We start from the raw sequence: 25,805 nt of genomic DNA on the forward strand, positions 1-25,805 counted from the left end.
AACAAAACGAATAAGATCTTAACTGACGTGCCAGTGTTCACCTCAGACTTTATTTTCTGTGTTTATTTCAAGACCCTAATCTTTCCCCACTCATTTTTGAGTGGCGCAGTGGTCTAAAACACTGCATCTCAGTGCAAGAGGCGTCACTGCAGTACCTGGTTCGAATCCAGGCTGCATCACATCCGGCCGTGATTGGGAGTCCATAACAAATCCCAGCGTCATCCGGGTTTAGCCAGGGTAGACTGTCATTGTAAATAAGAATTTGTTCTTAACTGACTTGCCTAGATAAATACAGAAAATCCCATTGGGATGGCTGAATGAACCACAGGTAACTAATTTCCGGGTTTTAGGACGACAAGCTGGCGAGATCTACTAGCACTGAACTCCAAATGTTACCTTTATCCAAACTGATACATCGAGAAGACTGAAATACTGCTTGTTTTTTTTCTCGAAAAACTGCCCTTTTCGCCCTCATGCTAACTAGCAGTAGCCACCGAAGCCATTTTGGGATGACTGTACAATCAGTTATTTTGTTGTTCAACGCGACATGCCATTCCATGATGGCTGCTGTGACTACTTCTAGTTAGCATGAGGTCGGTAGAGGGCATTAAAATATTTTAATCCTCTGGTTGTATCAGTTTGGATGAAGATCAAATTTGGAATACAGTAACATATCCCATCCCTTTATTAAGGCACGTTTTCTGACTCATATCTCACGCCAACTCTGCAGTGTCTTAAATAAACTATGATGGCATTCCCGACCCCAGTGCAGCTCAGTGTAAACAAGCATAATGGTAGGGTCGAAATCTTTTCGATACATTCAGTCCCTAACTTTGGATGTACTGTCTCTTTAAACGCATAGCTGTCAAACGCTTTGCCTGAAAGTCATGATTAAAATCTTAAATTATCATATCATTTGTACCAACATACGCTGTACCTTGCATTTTCTGCAAAATATAATACATTCATCGTATTAGTTGTGACACCACATAGTTCTCACAGAATATTCAATGTTTTCATGTTTTTGTCTTGTTTGTTCTTGTTATTAAATAGCTGTCTCATAATACATTTTTGATGGTAGCAAATTTGATTACGTACACTCTTAACAAGCAACACCTTGTAGAGAACTAATTGTTATATTTAGTAATTAGCGCTAATTGTTTTCAGGCACTAGCAAGTAATCAGGTCTTATTTAGCCTAGGCTAAATTTCGGGGGGGTCGTGTCGGGGTCAGGAGGGAAACTTCACTAGCCTAGCTAGATTTGTCTCGAGTTAGATTTTTTTTTTTAAATAATTTTAAAAAATTTGGCTACCCGAGTGTTCTTTGAAAAATATAGCTAGTGATTTTTATCACACTGAAGGTAAGTCTTTGTCGCCTACTAAGAATGTATTGTTTTTTTTATCCGTAGTCGGTGTAAATTTGTGGGGGGTTTTTGGTTTGGTTTATGAGCTAACACTAGAAAGCTTGCTAACTTGCTACTGTTAGCTAGGCTAAAGTAGTTGGCTGGCAAGCGAACTACGCTATCCAGACGGAAGACATACACCTGCATGTACGTCAATCTTAAACGTCACGGCATGTTCTTTTCTCGGCTGGATATATGTATTTAAAAGGTTAAGGCATCCTAAACTGGACTTCTATGTAGCTAACCTAGCCTCGAAATGTGACGGCTGCGCACTCTTGCACACTTGTTTAGCGGCTTTTCGTGCCAGAATTGTGCAGAGTTGCATTTTCGCTTTGGACAACAGAATGACTGCAATTGTATCTACTGCTCTACAAGTTATCCAATCAATATATACTTTATGGGGCATGTGTGTGTCAACAAAATAAGTTGCTATAGCTAACATGTTAGTTTGCTACATTTGCAACCAGCGTTACCTGTTAATGCTTCTTTGTACCATTCCGCTGAGTGATAACTTAAACATCCAACAGATATCTCGGTTGTGAGAATTGAATTCCTTTAACTCAAGGCCTAAGTTTACCCTCTCATTAAATTCTAGGTCTCTCAATCTTGTCAGCATATTGATAGTGGCACATTCGTTAGTCTGGTATGAAGCTTCAATACTATAGCCACAGATGGAACAGTGAGACAGCTATTACACTGAATTTTTAAATACGAAGCATCGCTTGGCGTTTCCTCTCACTACCAAATAGGGTAGTGAGAGGAAGTCCACTGGCGCGCAGTGGGAGAAGATACTGCGAAATCGATGTTGGTCTATATTCGGCACATTTTCTCATCGATGAAACACTTGATCTCAAAACAGTTTTCTGTTCCCAAAAGTAGAATCTGTTTTGAACAGAGTGGATTAAGTTCAGTAGACTTTAGCCTTTGCCAAAGTTTTTAAAATCGCTTTGTTTAGGAGTGCAAAGTCGAATTGAGTTATTGCACATGCTCATCTCAGAGTAGGCGTTCCCTAACGGAAATATTCAGATGTATGCTAGAACTGGCCAATAGGATCTCGCTAGCTTGTGCTTGGCTCTGCCCACCACCTTGCTTGTTCTGCCCACTATGACTCATCTGTTCCCATTAGAATTGACAGTGTTGTCCATCTTGGTTCAGTTATTAAAATATTTGCTATAGCTTTTCTACACCAGGGGCCCCAGTTACATACACTAACCAGGCTTCCCAGATAATGTGAAGTGAAATATTTTCACCAGTGTATGAATCCACCAGATTATTCCATTTTTGTTTGCTCTTTAGATTGTTTTATGCAGTCAATGCTTACATTACACTCAGAGAAAAAAGGGCTCCGAAAGGGTTCTTAGGCTGTCACCATAGGTGAACTTTTTTGGATTCCAGGTTCTACCTGGATCCAAAAGGGTTTCTGCAAAGGCTTCTCCTATGGGGACAGTTGAAGTACCAGATTGCACCTTTCCTAAAAGTGTAGGAGAACTTAAAGCCTACCTGAATGGAAGTCAGTTGTACCTTTTACTACACACATATATGAGCAACAAGCTGCATTACAAGGATGTTGAAAACAATATGAAAGAATGAGTTCATATTTAACACATTTAGACTAGGTCTCTGGTTGCGTCCCTTGGCACCTGTGGATGTGACCTAGTTGAAGTGGTTGCAGCATTGAGCTTTCTGAGCACCACATTTGGCTGTGCTGTTATCCAGAGACTAGTAACAGAGTGCCAGAGAGAAACGAAAACCACCTGAACTGATCTGTGGGCAGAACTTGTGCCTCACATATGCATTGTTTATTTCAATAGAACTGTACACCATTGTTGATCCCTTTTTCCCAGTTCATCTGAATGTTTTTGATTTAGGGAGTCATGTCTGGTATAGCCTTAAGTCGTCTTGCACAAGAAAGAAAGGCCTGGAGAAAAGACCATCCTTTTGTGAGTATCAAGGGACTTGGGTGGAAGCCATTTTCATGTCAACAGTGCCTTTGCGTAGAAGCCTAGCTGGTTCTTTAAGGGCATGTGTCATTTTGGAAGACCTGTTTGTGGAAATGTGTTTTCTGGATCGTCTGTTCCACATAACATTTTACACTATGCCAAGCAGAGCTGTACTGCCCTGGCCTGGTTGAATAAACTTTATTGATCCCAAATGGGAAATTGGATTTGTCACCAGCATAACTCTTACAGGGGGACAATACATCTGAACACGTACTGCATGGCTGTTGGAACAAATAAAATGGCCTACATTACAGGTGACTGAGCCGTTAACAGGGCAGCGCTGCCAACTAAACACATTGAGTTACGCATCCATAGAGGGTCGGGGGCTAAGGGTTGATTCTGGGCAGGGCTGTAGTTGGCAAGTTCATGGAGTTGGACATTTAACGTGTTGAACAATATCTCTTCTCTCTCGCTAGGGGTTTGTTGCTGTGCCAACAAAAAACCCAGATGGAACAATGAACTTGATGAATTGGGAGTGTGCCATCCCTGGAAAGAAGGGGGTAAGTCGCTCTCTGGAGTGAGCGCTGAACTTTCTCTGTATATGTATTGTAGGTACCACTATGTTCAAACTGGAGGAAGCAATCCCTGCGGTGCAGCATAATAAGTTGGCACTGTATGGTATTTTTCAACTGGACAGCAGATTTTGCTTTAATAACAGCTAAGCAGGGTATTAATTGGTTGTAGGAGATATTAAATACACTGAGGTGCTGGTACTAACATCTATATAGTAGCTGGATGACCAATGAACCAATGTTAATTGATTACCACAGTTGTGCAACATTCTCATTGCTTCACTATGAGTAACTCTACAGTTACTGAAGGAGTGTTGACCAAATTTCTGTATTTCTTCCACAGACCCCATGGGAGGGGGGCTTGTTCAAACTCCGAATGCTTTTCAAGGATGACTATCCTTCTTCACCTCCCAAGTGTATGTTTTCTCTTTTAAAAAAAAAAATCTGTATCATTTCTGGGTAACAGTTAAGTACCTTACTGTGGGTGAATGATGTGTCGCCATGGAGATCCAGCATTCACAATGTTACACTGATTAGCCAGATGGTGGCCCTATAACAAGAAAAATGCAAACTTTCAAAGGTCATGCCCCTCACCCCGTATTACATAGTCATGAAATTCGCTACATGGGTCCCTCATAAGGAACTAATTTGCCTCTGGGACCCATAAGGTCCGCCATTGAGAAATTTGTGAAACACCTAAGGTGCTACTCTTATGGCACCGAATGACTGATCTCCATGAAACTTGATATGGCACCTATGGCCAAAGGTCTCAATGCAATATTTTCCAGACTAGTACCTAAAACATGGCCACTATTGATGGCCCAGCGTTGGCTGTCATTGTAAATAAGATTTTCTTTTCTTAATTGACTTTTCTAGTTAAATAAAAAAATTACCGATGTGATCTGGCACATAAATGCATATCAGTCAAGCATGTTCATTGTAACTAAATTTGGTACGCATATTGCAAACACTGTCAATACTCAACATATGCAAGAGCATTCATATTGACCACATGGTGGCTCTATAATGGGCACATGTTTTTATTGCTGTCTGACTCAATGATGAAATGTGGCGCACAGGGATGAGTCTAGCTAACCGACGCCATATTTAACACCACGGGACCCATTTGACACCATGGGTGAGTGCGTCTTGACAAATGGATCTGTCATTTACAAAATTAGTGATTGCCCCAAGGGGGCGTTGCATTATTAGTGGGGGACGACATGTTTACTCTTGCCTTGTTTTCAATTAAAATGGCCAACAAACAAAAATAGCTTCTTAGCGAAGAGCAATTTCTCAAGAAAGAATTTTGCTTGGACTGGTGTGAGTGGGTAGGGGGAAAACAGAAAACCAGCTGTTTGAACTCTCCTTATTGGTCTATTAACACATTTTACCAGGCAAGCGGAAACTACATCCCACCAAAACAGGCTGCAATTTCAGACCGCTCTTATACTAAAAGGCCATTATCATAATCTTCAGTATTATTCCAACCTCAGTGTGGATAGAGGGAGATATCTATTGAAAATCACCGTTTAATGAACTGCAAATAAGTGCCATCTGGAATTTTCTCCAGATTGTGCTAATAATATTTTCTCCGCTTTTGGCAGGCAAATTTGAGCCCCCTTTGTTCCATCCAAATGTATATCCCTCTGGTACAGTCTGTCTATCGATTTTAGAGGAGGACAAAGACTGGAGGCCAGCCATCACTATCAAACAAGTAAGCGCTTTCATCCAAGACCCCTTCTCTGGTTTTAGCTTCTTCTTTGCCTATAACCCTAGGAATAGTAATATACACTCCCCTGCAGTATGTATTTGGACAGTGAAGCTAATATAAAACATTTGCCTGTGTACTCCAGCATTTTGGGTTTGAGATCAAATGTTTCATATGAGGTGATGGTACAGAATGTCACATTTTGAGTATTTTCATACAGAGCTGTTTTAATCATTTTGAAATGAATGCACTGTGTATGTATATGTATGCATGTATGTATCTTTTCCAAAAATGCAGAGAAAGATACAGAAATAATACAGATGTGTTAATAAATGCACAATGAGTAACGAAAACTTGGCTATACACATGGGGTACCAGTAGAGTCGATGTGCAGGGCTACGAGGTAATTTCCATAGTGCATTCACCTTGACTTTGTCAATTTGTTACATTACAGCCTTATTCTAGATTGATGATTTTTTTTTTTAAATCAATTTTAAACACAATACCACAATGACAAAACACAACAGGTTTTTAGGAATGTTTGCAAATTTATACCAAAAGAACTGATATCTTATTTACTTACGTATTCAGACCCTTTGTTATGAGACTTGAAGTTAAGCTCCGGCGTATCCTGTTTCCTTGAGCTGTTTCCACAACTTGGAGTCCACCTGTAATGCATTCAATTGATTGGACATGATTTGGAAAAGCACACAACTGTCTATATAAGGTCCCATGGTTGACAGTGCATGTCAGAGCAAAAACTAATCCCTGAGGTCGAAGGAATTGTCCGTAGAGCACCGAGACAAGATTCTATCAAGGCACAGATCTAGGGAAGGGTACCAAAAATGTGTGCAGCATTGAAGGTTCCCAAGAACAGTGGCTTCCATCATTCTTAAATGGAAGAGGTGTTTGGAATGACTAAGACATTTACTAGAGTTGGCCAAACTGTGCAATCGGGGGTGAAGGGTCTTTGTCAGGGAAGTGCCCAAAAACCTGATGGTCAGTCTGACAGAGCTCCAGAGTCCCTCTGTGGGAGAACCTTCCAGAAGGACAGCCATCTCCATCTCTGCAGCACTCCACCAATCAGGCCTTTATGGTATAGTGGCCAGACGGAAGCAACTCCTCACATGACAGCCAGCTTGGAGTTTACCAAAAGGCACCTAAAGACTCTCAGACCATGAGAAACAAGATTTTCTGGTCTGATGAAACCTGCCACCATCCCTACAGAGAAGCATTGTGGTGGCAGCATCATGCTGTGGGGATGTCATTCAGTGACAGGGTCTGGGAGACTAGTCAGGTTCGAGGCAAAGATGAACGGAGCAAAGTACAGAGATCCTTGATGAAAACCTGCTCCTGAGTGCTCAGGACCTCGGACTGGGGCAAAGGTTCACCTTCCAACAGGACAATGATTCTAAGCACACAGCCAAGACAAGGCAGGGGTGGCTTCGGGACAAGTCTCTGTATGTCCTTGAGTGGCCCAGCCAGAGCCCGGACTTGAACCCGATCAAAATTCTCTGGAGAGACCTGAAAATGGCTGTGCAGTGATGCTCCCCATCCATACTGACAGAGCATGAGAGGATCTGCAGAGAAGAATGGGAGAAACTCCCCAAATACAGTGGTGCCAAGCTTGCATCGTCATACCCAAAAAGACTTGAGGCTGTAATCACTGCCAAAGGTGCTTCAAGAAAGTTTCATATTTTAAAATAAATTAGCAAAAATTTCTAAACCTGTTTTTGCTTTGTCATTAAACAGTATTGTGTGTGTACTTTTGGGGGGGGGGTGTGTAACTGTTAATACGTTTTAGATTAAGGCTGTAAGATGACCAGGAATTTGAAGCTCTCGACCCGCTCCACTACAGACCTGTCGACGTGAATGGGGGTGTGCTAGGCCCTCATTTCCTGTAGTCCACGATCAGCTCCTTTTTCTTGCCGACGTTAAGGGGGAGGTTGTTGTCTTGGCACCACACTGCCAGGTCTCTGAACTCCTATAGGCCTGATCACAGACAACGATGACAGCCTATCACCATTATGTCGTCAGCAAACCTAATGATTGATTGTAGTTGTGAGCTGAGGGGCACCTGTTTTGACGCTCAGCGTGACTGTTTCCTACCCTCACCACTTAGGGGCGACCTGTAAGGAAGTGAAGGATCCAGTTGCAGAGGGAGGTATTAAGTCCCAGGGACGTTAGTTTAGTGATGAGCTTGGTGGGCACTATGGCGTTGAATGCTGAGCTGTAGTCAATGAACAGCATTCTCACAAACTCGGCAAAAAAAAGAAACTTCCTCACTGTCAACTGTTTACTTTCAGCAAATTTAAAATGTGTTAATATTTTTATGAACATAAGATTCAACAGACATAAACTGAACAAGTTCCACAGACATGGAATGTGTCCTTGAATGAAGGGGGGATCAAAATCATAAGTCAGTCAGTATCTGGTGTGGTCACCAGCTGCATTAACTACTGCAGTGCATCTCCTCATGGACTGCACCAGATTTGCCAGTTCTTGCTGTGAGATTTTACCCCACTCTTCCACCAAGGCACCTGCAAGTTCCCAGACATTTCTGGGGGGAATGGCCCTAGCCCTCAACCTCCAATCCAACAGGTCCCAGACGTGCTCAATGGGATTGAGATCCAGGCTCTTCGCTGGCCATGGCAGGACACTGACATTCCTGTCTTGCAGGAATTCACGCACAGAACGAGCAGTATGGCTGGTGGCATTGTCATGCTGGAGGGTCATGTCAGGCTGAGCCTGCAGGAAGGGTACCACATGAGGGAGGAGGATGTCGTCCCTGTAACGCACAGCATTGAGATTGCCTGCAATGACAAGCTCAGTCCGATGATGCTGTGACATACCGCCCCAGACCATGAAGGACCCTCCACCTCAGAATCGATCCTGCTCCAGAGTACAGGCCTCGGTGTAACGCTCATTCATTCGACAATTAACGTGAATCCGACCGTCACCCCTGGTGAGACAAAACCGCGACTCGTCAGTGAAGAGCACTTTGTGCCAGTCCTGTCTGGTCCAGCGACGGTGGGTTTGTGCCCATTGGCAACGTTGTTGCCGGTGATATCTGAGGACCTGCCTTACAACAGGCCTACAAGCCCTCAGTCCAGCCTCTCTCAGCCTATTGCGGACAGTCTGAGCACTGATGGAGGGGTTGTGTGTTCCTGGTGTAACTCGGGCAGTTGTTGTTGCCATCCTGTACCTGTCCCGCAGGTGTGATGTTCGGCTGTACCGATCCTGTGCAGGTGTTACACGTGGTCTGCCACTGCAAGGACGATGGGCTGTCCGTCCTGTCGCGCTGGCTTAGGTGACTCTCAGTGCAGGCATTGCAATTTATTGCCCTGGCCACATCTGCAGTCCTCATGCCTCCTTGCAGCATGCCTAAGGCACGCTCACACAGATGAGCAGGGACCCTGGGCATCTTTCTTTTGATGTTTTTCAGAGTCAGTAGAAAGGCCTCTTTAGTGTCCTGAGTTTTCATAACTGTGACCTTAATTGCCTACCGTCTGAAAGCTGTTAGTGTCTTAACGACCGTTCCACAGGTGCATGTTCATTAATTGTTTATGATTCATTGAACAAGCATGGGGAACAGTGTTTAAACCCTTTACAATGAAGATCTGTGAAGTTATTTGGATTGTTATGAATTCTTTGAAAGACGGGGACGTTTCTTTTTTTTGCTGAGTTCGTGTTCCTCTTGTCCAGATGGGAGAAGGCTGTGTGGAGCGCAATGGAGTGCCTCATCTGATCTTTTGGGGTGGTGAGTTGGTTTGGGTCCAGGCTGTCTGGCCTGATAGTGTGAGCCATAACCAGCCCTTCAAAGCGTTTCATGGCTACAGATGAGTACTACAGGGTGATTGTCGTTTAGACTGGTTACCTTTTTGTTCTTGGTCACAGGGATATGGTGGTCTGCTTGAAACATGGAGGTATTACAGACTGGGTCAGGGAGCTGAAAATGTCAGGTTAAACACTCGCCAGCTGGTCAGGGCATGCTTTGAGTATGCGTCCTGGTAATCCGTCTGGCCTTGTAAATGTAACCTGTTTAAAGGTCTTCCTCACAACAGCTATGGAGAGTGTGATCAGCTGGCGCTCTCATCCATGTTTCAGTGTTGCTTGCCTCAAAGCAAGCATGGAATGCAGTTCTCATCTGGTAGGCTTGTGTTAATGGGCAGCTTGCGGCTGAGTTTTCCTTTGTAATCTGTGATAGTTTGCAAGTCCTGCCTCAACCGACGAGCATCAGAGCCAGTGTAATAGGATTCGGTCTTAGTCCTGTATTGAAGCTTTGACTGTTTGATGGTTCGTCGTGTTTGTAAGCTTCTCACCTTTCCACGGAAGGGTCATATTAGTGTAGCCCAAACTGTTAGTCTGCTACAGACAGAAGTTGGGAGATCGGCTGTACTGACTTCAGAGGAGTCCCAAGACTCTTGTGGGGTCATAGAGCAAAACAGAGAACGCCGTCGTGTTTGTGAGAGGGGGGGTCATAGTTTTTAGGCCAAACCGTTTGGACGCAACAGATTTTTGGTATGTCTCATGGTCTGACAAACACCGCACTAGCTCTGTCACCGCAAATGCGGAAGTGCGACATCGGCGGATGAGGTGGATTGAGACATCAATGCAAAATAAACAATCTCTAGCTTCAACTACAGATTGTATGGTGTTTTTTATTTATTTATAATGCTAATAAGTTTTCCGTGAGTGTACGGACATTGACTCCAGGGAGTTAAAGGGTAGAACGCATGACTTTTCTCATCCAAGTGTGGTCAAAGAGTAACTTAGTTGTAGTCTAGATCTGGTTACCTATAACTGCAAACATAGTTTTAGCGTTTTTACATTTAATTTCTGGATGTCTTCGGAACTACCCATGATGCACTTTCTGAATGTCATATGGACAACAGCTGCTACGTAGCCATTTCCATCTGTCTAACGTTATCTACTACCCAATAGCTATAGGAGGACAGACTCATTGTAATGGCTGGAATGGAAAAATGTAACGTAATCAATCGTGTGGTTTCCATATGTTTGATACCATTCCATTAATTCCAGTCCAGCCATTACAATGAGCATATCCACCTATAGCTCCTCCCACCAGCCTCTGGTTGATAGCACTGCGCGTGTCAGCCAGTAGCTAACTTAGTGTTAGCAGGCTAGTAGTGCTAACAATGGCAGGCTAGTTGGCTTGCAAGCTAATTTGTAGCAATATATTCATATTGTTTACTTGTAAGTTGGCAGAAAATGTAACTGAAACCGGTAGTCATGAGTGCAATTGATTGTGGGTTACTATGCATTCCTTAGAATTCCGATCAGTTTTATGTAATAACTCAATAAAGAAGTAAGGGAATTTTTATGCATATTCTAATACAAATCCATAGGCTACATGTGGTTACCTTTTATGTTACCTACCCATTTAACCTGATCTGGGTTTCAACTCTATGAAAATGCCCTTAATGTTACAAATTTAACCAGAACATTGCACATCCACTAATGATGAAAAACTTCTGGTAGCGAGCAATATAGAAAATTAACACAGGTTTCAAGCCGACCTGCTAGTGAGTAGCCAGCTAATCTTTTGTATTTAAAGTCTAGCCAACTTGTAACTATTTGGTTGCTAGCAAGGTAGAAAAGTTTCATTTTTATGAATACACCTCTGTTTCCAACTGTTTGAACAGCCTGTTTAGATGTTGAAATTAAGTGACACACCTGGATAAGATGCTTATTTCTCAGAATGAGAACAGGATGCCAATTCCTTAGATGTCTTTTTAATGCTCATTGCACATTTATAAAAGACTAGACAGCTAGCACAAGTCTGGCTAAAATTCTGCTAGCGGTATGTGATGCTGCACGTGACAAACTGATTTAATTTTCTACAATTTTCATTGATACTCCTGCTCTGTTCTACATTTTGGGAGTTGAGACATAAGGGTATTGTTACAAAGGATACGTTCTCTATTACAATAAAATGGTTTCAGTGTGTTTTGTGATGGTTTGACTTTTTAATGTCTTTTTGTTGGGACAAAATGCAAGTAGCGAGTTCAAAATGCTTGTCAGAGATGAGGACCTTTTTGTCTTTGTTGTGATTGGTTGGGAGGGGTTTGGTATCTGCCATTGGGAAGTCGCACAGAAGGAGCAAAGGAGACCAGACCCTGAAGACAAAAGCTCAAAAATTTATTCTTGCGATACAGACATTGTGCTTAAACATACATTTTATGTTGCCCAGCCCTAATGTACATCCGGTCACTGTGGGGACGATGTCATCGACGCACTTATTAATGAAGCCCGTGACTGATGTGGTAAACTACTCGGTGCCATTGGCTGAATCCCATCACTTTATCAGTCTGTGCTAGCGAAACAGTCTTGTAGCCTAGCATCCGCTTTATCGGACCACTTCTATATTGGGCTTGTCACTGGTACTTCCTGAGTATTTGCTTGTAAGCAGGAATCAGGAGGATGAAGTTGTGGTCAGATTTGCCAAATGGAGGTCGAGGGAGCACTTTGCATGCTTATCTGTGTGGAGAGTAAAGGTGATAGAGCTTTCGCCTCTAGTTGCTCAGGTGACATGCTGGAAGAAATTTAAATGGATTTCAGTTTCCCTGAATTAAAATCCCCAGCCACTAGGAGCGCTGCTTCTGGATGAGTGTTTTCTTATGACCCTATACAGCTCTTTGAGTGGCGGTAAATAGACAGCGAAGAAAAATATAGATGACCAACCCCTTGGTAAATAGTATGTAGAGTATCAAAGTAGTCAAAGGTTTAGTATTTGGGCCTATATTCCTTGCACACAATGAATACATCAAGCTTGTGACTCTAACTCGTTTGATGCATTTGCATTTTGTTTTGACAAATAGGAACTGAATGGTGATTTGATGACTGGAGTAATTTTATCTCGGACAGTAGAGGTTTTTGAACACTTGTAAATTAATCCAGAGAATGCCATGATTTAAGAAGTCATGAATAATGGTTCCAGTCAGAGGCAACAACAAAACATGCTACAATCTCCAAGAACAGGAGATTATCATTTTTCAGAGGTATGATCTTTGTGCCTCTAACCTCACTTAACGTAATTCACTAATACATTTTGAAACAGTAAAACGGATATGTAGGAAAATATCCTTGAATAAAAGGTGACCTTCTGTACTGTCACCTCATTGGGCCCCCGAGTGGCGGAGCGGTCTAAGGCACTGCACTTCAGTGCTAGAGGCGTCACTACAGACACCCTGGTTCGAATCCAGGCTGTAACACAATTGGGAGTCCATAGGGCGGCGCACAATTGTCCCAGCGTCATCCGGGTTTGGCCAGTGTAGGCAGTCATTGTAAATAAGAATTTGTTCTTAACGGACTTAACGGACTTGCCTAGTTAAATAAAATTTTTCAACTGATCTCAAATCCAAAATGCTGGGCTATAGAGACTATTGTCCAAATGCATGTGGAGTGATGAGAACTGTACTTGTGTATACAGGTGACTCTTGGCTGCACTGTAAATGGCTTTGCTGCAGAGGGCAGCATGGCTTCATGGTTACTTATTAGGTGAAATTGATTTGAAACCATGGAAGGTTGCGAACACAAATTGCCATTATACTTTGTTTTCATCCACAGATATTGTTAGGAATCCAAGAGCTCCTAAATGAACCAAATATCCAGGATCCTGCACAAGCTGAGGCGTATACAATTTACTGGTAGGTCTGAGCCAGATATTTTAATTAAGTGAAAGTTTTGTCAAATGACAGTCGGAATAGGATATACACAGCTGCTGGCAAAATCTTCTCATTAGCTTGTGCCCCTCCTGGTCAACATTGTTGCAAGGCTGTTAGTTGATACTTGATATTTCCAGGAAATATCCCATTCCTCATAACATGCTTCCATCTTTCATTTCAGCCAAAACAGAGTGGAATATGAAAAAAGGGTTCGAGCACAAGCCAAAAAGTTTTCTCCATAAAGCTTCAAGACTACACAAGATAGAAGAAATTGGTTTGCTGAGGATTTTGTCTCTGCCCCCTTTTTGTCTGCCTCCAACTATGTCCATTGCTCACCTATTTCCTGCTGGACTGTTTTAAAACTGAATGTGTGCCATTTCTGTCCATCACCCACATACTGATGCACCCCTTTGCTTTTTTGTTTCGGAAGTCCAGGATTCGAAGGTGCACAATGCCACCACAAAGTATTTTCTGTACTCCAACTGTGGTATTTCTTTTTTCAAGAGCTCACGCTTGTCAGAAAAGACTGTACGAAATGGGAGTCACTTCTGTTGCTTTGTATTAATGTATTCAATGTTAGGCAAAATAATTCTATGTTCTGATAAAGATATAGAAAAACAGGCCTCAATGAATCCATTCAAAGGTAGTTTAGTGTCTCTGCATCAGACTCTGTTAAGTTGTTTTGGTCCAAATATTTAGATTTAAATAAAAATGTTTGTACAAAGCAAGTGTTAATACATGTAGATGGACTCAGTTCCATCTTTCCCAATGCATTCTGTTGCCAGTTGAATGCCTGTTACTCTTGAAGGTGGACTTTGGGTAAAAGTCACAGCTTTAGACTGTGTACATGATCAAATCAATCATTCAAGGTCATTTTAATGCTTAAAAACAAATTGTTGAATAAGATTTATGGCTACAGAAATTATCGATTGTTTCAGCTTCTGTCCAAAAACCAAATCCTGTGACATGACAACACATACTGGATGAGTTACTGGCTAGCTTAGCTAACGAACTAGCTGCATGCATGACCAGAATGAACAACTATTTGAAAATGGAGAAAGCGTAGGAGTTGGACTATTTGTCGTGCCCAAAGTCTACCTTTTTAAAGCTGTTTCTGCACAGTAAGGATACTGGATTATAATAGGTTTTGAGTGACTGTTAGGACTGTTCAAACGAGACCATACCTATGAGACAATCTGGTAACCCTACATAAGGGACCCTTTCAAGGGAGGATCAGCTCCAAGTGATTTTAATATGAGATCTGTTCCAAAGTATTCCCACGCATAATAGAGATGTGATCGTTAGCAAGTTTTGAAATTGTTTCGTCAAATATCTGTTTGGGATTCTTGCGGTCAATTTGCAGTCTGCAAATATTTGTTATGTTCCGGCCCCCTGACCATCCGCTCAAGGAAAGCTCGTCCTGCGCTGAATCTAGTTGCACTATCCCTTTAGAGCAGGGATCGTTGAGATTTTGGCGACTAAGACATGTTATCCATGAGTTCATCTGACTAAGCAGGTAGAAAAAGGCAAAATAGCCAAAATCTCTCTTATCCCTTTAATCAATATAACTAGAGAATAGTAATTGACTTCTGTGTGTGCATGTCACACCTTTTCAAAGAGGGAATCCTCTTCGCGCTACGCTAACCCCATGGGCCCTTATGACTGCGTTTCACATTCTGTTTACAGCTAGCAATTAACACATCATGCAAATTTCAGGTTTTGTGATGCAAATGATATCATTAGTGCAGTCACCGTCATGCACACCAGCTATACATCCTGTTTTGTGCCAGATTTGCTCAGGAACACAAATCAGTGTTGATATTACATGACCAACATGTTTATCAGGCTGTGTGATTTGAAGTGACTCATTTCTGTCTGATTGTCATTGACAGACTGACGTGAGGACTGAGTTTTATTCCTTAGTTTCCTCTGATCCGCCTCAAATTGCTACTCTTACTGTGTATGTGAATAATAACCAAAATGAGTGTCGCTGTGTTGATGAACAAAGCCGATGCCATAAGGTGTTCTTTGGGTTGAAGTGGCATAATTCTGTAAGTCAGATTTCTAATCAGCTCAGTTCGTCCACTAAGGCAATCACTTTCAGAAAATCTCCTTGGTGTCATACTTAATAAGCATGATACAAACCTTGATTACACCTCAGTGATAAGGTGGTGTGTTGTGTATGGCTATTGAGTTAGTCAGTGTTAAGTCAATGTTCGCTACTTGTGGTGCTGTTTTGACAACCCCACATAAAAAAAACATGGGATGTGGATCAGCTCAAATAGCACAACTGAAAATAATTTCAGGGTGAGAACAAACTGGGTGAAATGGAAGAGCGTTGATGACTATCTGCAGGTTGGCTTTATGGGGTGTCATTAAACATGGATTAAAGCTAATCATTTTTTTGCCCAAAGTTATTTTCCCCTCCTTACTCCCTAAACTAGGGGGCTTGTTATTTAAAGATACTGTGCCACTGCCACTTCAAACAGTTCCAGCCAGCTGGGGCGGTGCACTAATGATGTGGCCATGGAAACGGAGCTGCCAGAGGGTCACCCTGTGTCTTATCACTAAGCACAAAACATGGACAATCCTTTGTTCCCTTCTGCAGATTTAGAGTTAGGATAGCTGACATGATGGAAGATAAACCATGGAATAAATTAATTGCATATTCATTCAAACATGCTTATTCCGTGTGGAGGAAAATTACTTTTTCGAAACCTGGTAACTGGGATGTGGGACAAGGCAGGAGAGGGAATCCTATACTAGGTTCATCAGCAAATGGAACAGTCACAACCTGTCCTTGACGAGTAGGTGGAGGAGGGAGTACAGGAGGAGGGAGTACAGGTGCTCCATCTAGCTGCAACTTCAAAGGCCTAAGAGGACCCGTTGACTGGACTGTTGCATCCTCTTTCAATGCTGTGCTTTCATTTCTAATTTCTGACTCTGAAACCCTGGAGGCCAAGTGCTGTGACAAGCCATTAAAATGTATTCCGATATAGGCACACTCCTAGAAAAAAACTGTTCCAAAAAGGTTATTTGGCTGTTCCCATAGGAGAACCCTTTTTGGGTTCCATGTAGAATCCTCTGTGGAAAGGGTTTTATATGGAACCCAAAAGGGTTCTTCAAAGAGTTATCCTATGGGGACAGCTAAAGAACCCTTTTAGGTTTTAGATAGTACTCTTAGAAAAAAGGTGCTATTGAGAGGTACTTAGGAAGAAAGGCACCTATCTGCAGACAAACAATTACGTTTAGAGGGGCTCTTTACATGGGCAACAGTCCAATCACAGTCTAACCCTTGCTGAACCCCGAGTCTCTAATTGTCAGTGACTGGGGCAGGTCATTCATTTTCATTATTAAAGAGGAAATATTAAAATAACCAACTCATCTGTTAATGCCATTGTCTGCCCACAGTCTTCCTCACTCTTTTTTCTCTCTCTCCTTTCGCTATAGGCATGGCAAACTCTTTATATGACTCCTGAGCAATAACAACTATACTGAGCAAAATCTAATTGCAACATGCAACAATTTCAAAGATTTTACTGAGTTACAGTTCATATAAGGAAATCAGTCAATTGAAATAAATTCATTAGGCCCTAATCTATAGATTTCACATGACTGGGCAGGGTGCAGTCATGGGTGGGCAGCCAATCAGAATGCATTTTTCACCACGAAAGGTCTTTATTACAGACAGAAATATTCCTCCATTTCATCAGCTGTCTGAGTGGCTGGTCTCAGACAATCCCACAGGTGAAGAAGCCATATGTGGAGGTCCTGGGCTAGCGTGATTACATGTGGTCTGCGCTTGTGAGGCCGGGTTGGACGCACTGCCAAATTCTCTAAAACGATGTTGGAGGCGGCTTATGGTAGAGAAATTAAGATTTAATTATCTGGCGACAGCTCTGGTGGACATTCCTGCAGTTAGCATGCCAGTTGCACTCTCCCTCTAAACTTGAGATATCTGTGGCATTGTGTTGTGTGGCAAAACTGCACATTTTAGAGTGGCCTTTTATTGTACCCAGCACAAGCTGCACCAGTGTAATGATCATGCTGTTTAATCAGCTTCTTGATATGCCACACATTTCAGGTGGATGGATTATCTTGGCAAAGGAGAAATGCTCACTAACAGGGATGTAAACAAATTTGTGAAAAATATTTGAGAGAAATAAGCTTTTTGTGGGTATGGAACATTTCTGGAATGTTTTATTTCAGCTCATGAAACATGGGACCAACACTTTACATGCTGCGTTTATATTGTTGTTCACTATAATTCCATCCACATAACATAAAAGTCAATTAAAACTCAAAAGAGCATGACAAGTGCCCTTGAATCGCCTTTCCTTCAGCAGATCAATGGATGTGAACAGCCTAATCACAAGATCCTGTTGCGCCTTGGCTTTTCCGCTGGCGCTAAATGGTTCTATTTGGGAAGTGTTCATCCCTGTGCCATGAAATGGTGCCTGACTGGAGATTTTTCTTCACTGGCTGTGTGTGGAATAATTGCTGAACGTGGAGAGGCACCTCACCCCAGCAGCCGCGTAATTAATATGTGTGTGCAAAAGAGAACGAGAGAGAGGAAGAGAGCGATGTGTAGTATCTGACAGGAAAGCTAAGGGTTGTTGGTGATGGTGCCTTTCACTTCCTTCATGTTGGTAATTGGGAACTAGGAAGGTGACCCTCTGAAGTTGCCATTGTGTTGTTGTTGTGTGTGAAAGAAAAACACATTTTCCTTGCTGACAATATTCTCATGTAGTTTATCATTTCTCTAAAAGAGTAATTGTGGGCCTATTGCAAAAAGTCTGATTACAATAGGAAATCTTGGTTTCCTGGCTGAGGGGAATAACATGTAATACATTTAACTCAGGCTGAAGATGATCTACAATCACACTGAATAATGTGGCATACTCACTCTCAAGGCACAGGAGAGACCTTACAGAGGCTTGGGGCTCCGTACACTAGTTAAAAGTCTGTAATAATCCAATTACAAAACCCCACAATGTGTGCATGGATGCCCAGACGGTTGCAGCATGGATGCCCAGACGGTTGCAGCACAGATGTCCTCAAAAGATCACCTCTGAGCAGTGCCCAGGAGGTGGTAACACCCATGCCGTGACTCAGAACCCCTGCGGGGACTCTTGGACAGCATTTGAATAAGCAGACGAAATAGCCTCCACAATCCAGAGGGAAAAAGCTTCTGATCTGAAAACCTGTCAAAAGCTAGGAAAGAGATAGCCAGTCCTTAGATGGGTGTAGCATGTATCAGCATGTTATGGGATGTTATATCCTGCAGCCTATTCACAACAGTACACCATACAGCCCACCATCAAATAACATGGAACCCTAAAAGTCATGCTGGCAGTATTGGTGGCCATCCTTCAAGTGCATTATAGGTTCACAAGGAGGAAGCCAGCTATGGTATTTTCTGAGCCAAAGTCTGGTTTAGTAGCAGCCCTTCCCATATTAGGCTAGAGCCAAAATACCACTCAAAAACTATCTTTTGGTATTTGTTTCATTTATTGTAAGTTTTCTTCCATATTAAGATACAACAAAAAGATAAAATAAGAATAAAAAAACGAACAAACAGATAGAAATTGAACACAAAACTTGGTTTAAATAAAGGAATTAGCCCCAATACATGGAACGTACAGTATAATCATGAGACAAGTAAACAACCATTCTAAGAGAATCCTTGCAGCATGATAGCTGATAAATCAGGTTATTGGTAATTCAGGTAAGGTTCCCACACTTTGTACAACTGATCTGTTTTAGAATGTAATGTACATGTCAAATATTCCAATGGAACCAATTGAAATAGTATCTTATGCCAACCTTTAAAAGATGGGACCTTGTCAGTAATCCACTGTAAGAGGATGTTTTTCCTCTCTGCGAAGGTAAGGATGTTTTACAACCTTCTCTTACCCACAGAGGTAACATGCCTACAAGGGAGACCTAACAGCAAAGAAACCGGGTCCAATTCTAGGTCGACCCCTAGAATTTGTTCAATTTCTTGAAGGACATTAGAACAGTACCTTTGTAATTTGGAAAAGGACCGTGCATATCTCCAAATGTCCTCCCACATCTCCTCGTCGAATAATAACTGACAGTTCATTCTCCCACACTGGCTTGACCCCTTGTGTGTCTATAGCAGAAAGGGGCCTTAAAGCATCATAAAATGAACTTACAGACATTTCCTTGTGAGAAAAAATGCATTCTTTCAATGACAGACATATCAGGGTTGCCAACCAAGATGGTGCTCTTCAAAATATGTCTGATTTGTAGAAAGCGGAAATAATCCTGCTTTGGGAAGCTGATATTTCTCAACCATCTGCTCCAATGACATTAGAATCTTGTCAGCTAATAAATCATTTAGTCTGCCTATGCCCTTATTAAGCCAAAGGTTAAAGCTACATCCAGCCATCCTGTTACAAAATTGGGGTTGTTAAGAATCGGGGTAAGAGCAGAGGTTAGTTTGGACCTTCCCTCAAAACGTTGGACTGATCTCCATGCTTTGAGTGTATTAAGTGTAATGGGATTATTGCAGCTATCTTTTATAGATTTGAAGCTTCTGAAAAATAAAAGATCCTGCAAGGGGTATTTTGAAAAAGAAGTCTCAATATCTAACCAAATAGAGGAGTCATCATTTGTTATCCAGTCAGTAATATGCCTTAAGTGGGGACAACACTTATAAAACCTGATATTGGGCAGATCTAAGACCCCTATAGAACCTGGCAGCTGCAATATTGCCATCTTAAGTCTTGGCTTGTGTTTACTCCATATAAAGGAACTTAACCAGCCGTTTTAAACATTTTATTACTTTAATAAGACCGGGATCATTTGGATTGGGTTATTAAGTAGTCTAGGTAAAACATTCATTTTCAAGAGGGATATTCTACCTAACCATGAAATTGGAAGAGAATTCCAGCGCTCCAGGTTAGTCCACTGATGATAATGTCCCAAAATGTTTTGCTTGTCAGCAATCGAGTTTTTAAGAAAAATAACTTTCATCAGTGGTGTGAAGTACTTAAGTAAAAATACTTTAATGTACTACTTAAGTCGTTTTTTGGGGTATCTGTACTTTACTATTTATATTTTTGACAACATTCCTAAAGAAAATATGTACTTACTCCCATACATTGTCCCTGACACCGAAAAATACTCATTACATTTCAAATGCTCAGGCAGGACAGCATTATGGTCCAATTCATGCACCTATCAATATAACGCATTGTCATCCGTACTGCCTCTGATCTGGCGGATTCACTAAACACAAATACTGTGTTTGTAAATTAGACTTTTAGACTTTTACTCAAGTACTATTTTACTGGGTGACTTTCACTTTTATGTGAGTCATTTTCTATTAAGGGATCTTTACTTTTACTCAAGTATGACAATTGAATACTTCTTCCACCACTGACTTTCAAAATACAGAAATTGTCACAGTATGATGCGTTTTGTGTCACAGTATGATGCGGCTATGCTAAACGGAGTTGGGGGAGAAAAAACATCACCCAAGCAGGAAGCCTTTTCTGCTGTGCTGGCCAATTAAGCATTGGGTATAGGAGATTCAGAGTTCACACACATTCAGAGTTCACACACATTCTGAGTTAACAGCTCATACAGATCAATGCCTGGCATTGGGTCCCATGTGGCTCAGTTGTCTTCCTGCGGAGATGGTTGTGGGTTCGATTCCCATGGGGACCAGTATGAAAAAAAAGAAGAAAATGTATGCTCTGGATAAATGTAAAATGTAATGGAGTGAGGAAGGGTTGAATTGAGTACATTTCTGTGTCACTCAATATTACATCCAATTGGGTGGTGGAACCTCTGATCCCCTGAGTGACAGCCATTCAAAGTGATTGTAGATCGTCTTCAGCCTGACCCTCATGACCGGGTTCATTCCCAGGGGTCTATGCTAGGATGTGTAAATTGAACTACTGAACCAATCGATAGACAGTTTGAAACATGTTTCTGAGAGACCTAGGAGTTGTTTCAAACCTGCGTCTGATTCTTGCCTCTCCTTTCGCACCACACAATTGTTGTCAATCAATCACTCACATTTATTTATAAAGCCCTTTCTACGTCAGCAGATGTCACAAAGTGCTTATACAGAAACTCAGCCTAAAACCCCAAACAGCAAGCAATGCAGATGTAGAAGCAGAGTGGCTAGGAAAAACTCCCTAGAAAGGCAGGATCCTAAGAAGGAAACCTAGAGTGGAACCAGGCTCTGAGGGATGGCCAGTCCTCTTTTGGCTGTGCTGGGTGGAGATTATAACAGTACATTTCCATTAAGGTCAGATTGTCTAGTCTACCTGAAATATATATTTTTATTCCATAGATAGTTTGTACATCGCTGAGCCTACCTTGTGTCATGCTATTTGCGTGATACATTTCGCAACACTTTTTTTTCAGTTTTTTGCTGTTCGGTTATGAGGGAACAAACTCACAGTCAATTTTATATCTCCCAATGCTTTTAATGAATGTCTTCAGTATAACTCTGTAGGATCTCACCTCTTCTCAGTAGCCTCAGTACAAGGGGCGACCTTGAGAAATGTCAAGCTTGTAAGTTAATCACCATGTTAGACCTTAATACAAATACCATAAATGTCTATTTGACATCGTCACTCAGTTGAGGTACACATTTATTTCAATATCATGAGTTTTGTAAGCTTTACCAGAATTTGTATATTTTGGATCTGGTTGGGAGGCAGACAATTCCACCTCAATACCTGTTGTCATGTTATAGCCTATTATTTACAATTTCCATCATTCACAGAAGGGATCATGAACTATATTCAGTCATGGGTCAATTTTTTCTTGAGCTGATGGTTGGGGGGCCGGAACATAATTATAAATAATTTGTAGACTGCAATTTGACCCCAAGTAGCCCAAACAAATACAATATTTGACTAAAACAATCATTTCAAACCTTGCTTACATTTGTGTGTAGTTACATGTTTCTCTGTATTATGCGTGGGAATACTTGGGAACAGATTTCCAAAATTTAAATCACTTGGAGTTGATTTCCTGGTGTTTTACAGTCTTTTATGTCTAATAATAAAACCACTTGCAGGCCAAATATGGCCCGTTTACAGGTTGACTTGATAATGTTTGACTTCAGGTACATATTCCATCAACTGTTCCCTGTACCAAATAAACAATAACCTGTTGTGTTAATGCTGGTGTAGTTGGCTGAACACAAATATTCTTTATTATTGTATCTTTTTTAAGCTATAGCAGATGATTATGACAGAAGACACAGGTAGAGCTAGCTAAATGTGACATGTGGATCTACCCTCTTCTTCACAGAGCGTATTTCTTACATCCCTCCGCAACAGCCCGAGGCGGGGAAAGTGTGCCTTGACTTCCTGTGACTATATATGGAGACCACCGGTATAGCATGAGTGAAGAAGAAAACATCTCCAGGAAAAATGAGAGCGTTTGTTTGTGATCAAATAAAATTAATTAACGTTTATTGCGGCCGATGACTATCTCCTATCTTAAAGAGACAAACACGTATTTTCCGTCGATTTTGTTGTGCTACAACACGAACTCAGAGACGCAAGCAAAAACATACGCACATCGCAACTGTGAATGAGAAAGCTACAGGTGAGCATTATTTTTTCTTTATCTACAGCATTTCAACTTAATTTAGTTGCACGTATACCATCTCTATTCCATGTCTGTTTAAAAGATGAAAAGAGCACTTTGCATTATTGATTGTGTGCTGTTTCAATATGTGAACATTTTGGAGGGGACATTTCATTGTTTTCATACCTGTTGATTTTAATTGTAACCAACTTGCGTGCATAATCAACCAATATTTTAATAAGTTGACAGATAAATATTTTATGCCATGGTAAAGCTTATGTGTATGAATGTCGTTTTGTTGACACTTATATGCGAGTCCCCCTTTAAGTTTATTATTCTAAGAAAAAGTTGTTTATCCATCCCCTCAGAATCCAGTAATATTAATTTCTGTTTTAAAATGAAATCCTAGTTATTCATGATGCTTTTGGTTGATCTGTTGGTTGATTATTGACCAGAAAAAAAGTAGAACAGGTGATTTCATTTCCTCAACAAGATGTTGTCTAATGGTACGCACAAATATATTATTCAGTCATTTAGTTGTAGGCTATAATTAGTCGACTATCTTTCAGAGGATCTTGTGTTCTCTAACATGCACTCTGCATGTGCTTGTTTCAAAGGATTTCATCCTATTGTTCCATCTTAGTTGTTCATGTCAATGATACGTTTTGAAAAGCTGCAACCTGTTCCCTGCATGGGTCAAGGCAACCCAACCTTGCTGAACTAAAGCTCTTATTTGGTATGTCGAAATAATTTAAGAAACAGACAGGCAGAGATGCACACACCTTTTTTTTAAGTACTCAAGTATGTCTATCAATTATTATTTTCACTTAAAGGCTAGATGTGTGAATTAATAATAACTGCATAGTTACACTTATAGTGCTCTCAACAAATCTTCATTACTGTACAATCAGAATCCTTTGTAGAGCATACTTTTCCCCAATCATCCAGTCCTGCTAAATTGTCATGGGGCATAGTTTTCTGCATGAGGGATGTATTCGCGAAGGGAACCTTTCTTGTGTATATATCATGCAGTTGTCTTGGAAACTGACTAACCTGATGTAGGGATGGTTGGTGTGTTCATTATAGCAATCACTCCTGGTAACCTCCCTTTTAACTTTTAACAGTACTTCTGAAAGTACCGATGCTCTCTCTCCAATAATTGTGCGATATTGGCCCTCATTTGTGAATTTCAATGAAGAGGGTTGATGCATAATCAGTCTGGTCTTTGTGGCAATACGCTCTGCACTCAGACGATTTGCATGTACCAAAGAGGTGAATGACTGTAATGCAGATTGCAGGAATATGATTTCCTTTTTTGAATGAAGCTCTTTAGAGGTAAACAAAAACAAGCGGGGTCCTAAGTGTTCACTTAGAAGGAGCTCGTTAAGTATCTTAAGGAGACAAATAACTCAGACAGGTGTTGTTTTATTTCCACTGCACCTAGAAAGTAATCACTTAGAGTTTAAATAATGAATTACATTTCAACATCATGTACCCAGTGGATGCTTTCAGTGAAGAAAATATTATTTCCTCCACTGAATTTTGCCTCTCCTACATGAATAGCCTCATAGCCTGTAATTAATCCTGCATCATATTACACTAATCAAAATAATTTAACAAAATGTGCCTCTGGACACACATCGTAAAGTCCCAAAAGACAGAAAACGCTGAATCCGATTTTCTTTTACCATTTTGTTTCACATAATTCTTAGATGTCCCCCTTGTAGAGGGATGAAGGATGGAGGGAGAGAGGGACTCTACCCAGCCAACTATGAGTTCTCTTGAGAAAATAGGTCTCTCAGTCTTATACAAAGAGAACAATTACAGTATAGGCATGTTATGTCTGCACATTAGCACACAGTTTGATAGTGCTGTTATTTTTGGGTTATGCCTAATGTATTGTGACATGTGATTGTTTGATTGCTTGGTTCTGTAACGGTCACTTCAGTTTGAGATATGAAAAACACGGTTGATTAGAAATCGCTGTCGCGGAGAGATCATTCTAAACACAACAGTCACTTGAATGGTTGGTCCCACATCTATGGTTACATCTATGGCTATAAAATAAATTCCATTCTCTTATCGATTGACAGTTTAAATCTGTCTGTGTGGTACAGTTTCTTCCCTCAGAGCTTTGAGAAAGCCTTCTGTTGCAGGTTAGAGACTACTTGATTCTAGAGTCTAGCCCTATGAGTCACTCTCTCAGCACTACTGGTGCTATAAAAACACTGGCTAACCCTGTCTATTCCCCACACCCCTCTCTCTCTCCTTAAACATCCAACGAGCAACTTGTGAAAATGTTGAGTGAGAGGTTAACTTCATTTTGATGTGTCCGTATGTCAATTTGGCCCTTATAGTAGGCCTACTTATGACCATGATTCTAAGGATCCAGGCCGTATTATGTTGGTTGAAGGGTTCCCTGGTCATTTTTTCTAAAGAGAGACGAACACACTGTGAATCATTCATTTGTCACTTCACACAGGATCATGGTTTTGTAAAGGATCGAGCTCATAAGCATTTACCTTCACCATCATGCAACGTTTCATATAATAATGAATATCCTGTCATAGTCACCATGGTTGATATTGTGTTGTGTTTGAGGTTGTGTTTGTATTGAGAGTTGAGTTGAGTAGCATAGAGAGGAGACCTTCCTTATCTACATAACATAACCAGTCTGTATTGTTTTACATATCATGTAATGCATTGCATGTACCCAGTGTATTCAGAGAATAGTCCTAAAAGTTCATTCTCATTGAATAGAGAATTGTTGCTCCCTGCGGTATGCCCTTGTTCATGTGGCTCTCTAAGTAGCTTCTGCTGTGTTGCCAGGTTGTGGCTTTGTATAGCCTAACTAGCACAGAAAGACTACCCATGCTGTAAAACAGCTCCCAGACTCTTTCCCACCAA

At 41.2% G+C, this 25,805-nt stretch overlaps 2 protein-coding genes across 3 annotated transcripts in view; both read left to right on the forward strand.

The window, feature by feature from the left end:
* Window positions 1-1,065: 1,065 nt before the first annotated feature.
* On the forward strand, window positions 1,066-14,219 carry LOC106601101 (SUMO-conjugating enzyme UBC9-B). 2 transcript variants are annotated; one of them, XM_014193030.2, is made up of 7 exons: window positions 1,066-1,360; window positions 3,271-3,342; window positions 3,819-3,902; window positions 4,258-4,330; window positions 5,573-5,631; window positions 13,216-13,295; window positions 13,495-14,219. In XM_014193030.2, exons 2-7 carry the CDS (start codon window positions 3,277-3,279, stop codon window positions 13,553-13,555), a joined length of 423 nt encoding a protein of 140 aa, XP_014048505.1. In that variant the 5' UTR covers window positions 1,066-1,360; window positions 3,271-3,276; the 3' UTR covers window positions 13,556-14,219. The 2 variants fall into 2 exon arrangements, with proteins under 2 accessions (XP_014048505.1, XP_014048504.1); XM_014193029.2 differs by having other exon boundaries at window positions 1,212-1,360; window positions 5,522-5,631.
* Window positions 14,220-22,645: 8,426 nt separating this feature from the next.
* LOC106601145 (BAI1-associated protein 3) overlaps window positions 22,646-25,805 on the forward strand; it is a 35,802-nt gene continuing 32,642 nt past the window's right edge. The window contains exon 1 of the mRNA XM_045715073.1: window positions 22,646-22,916. The gene's annotated coding sequence lies outside the window, so the exon portion shown is untranslated. The remainder of the gene's footprint in view (window positions 22,917-25,805) is intronic.

The sequence above is a fragment of the Salmo salar genome, chromosome ssa03 (assembly GCF_905237065.1).
Source record: "Salmo salar chromosome ssa03, Ssal_v3.1, whole genome shotgun sequence".
In the NCBI taxonomy this organism is placed as follows: domain Eukaryota; kingdom Metazoa; phylum Chordata; class Actinopteri; order Salmoniformes; family Salmonidae; genus Salmo; species Salmo salar.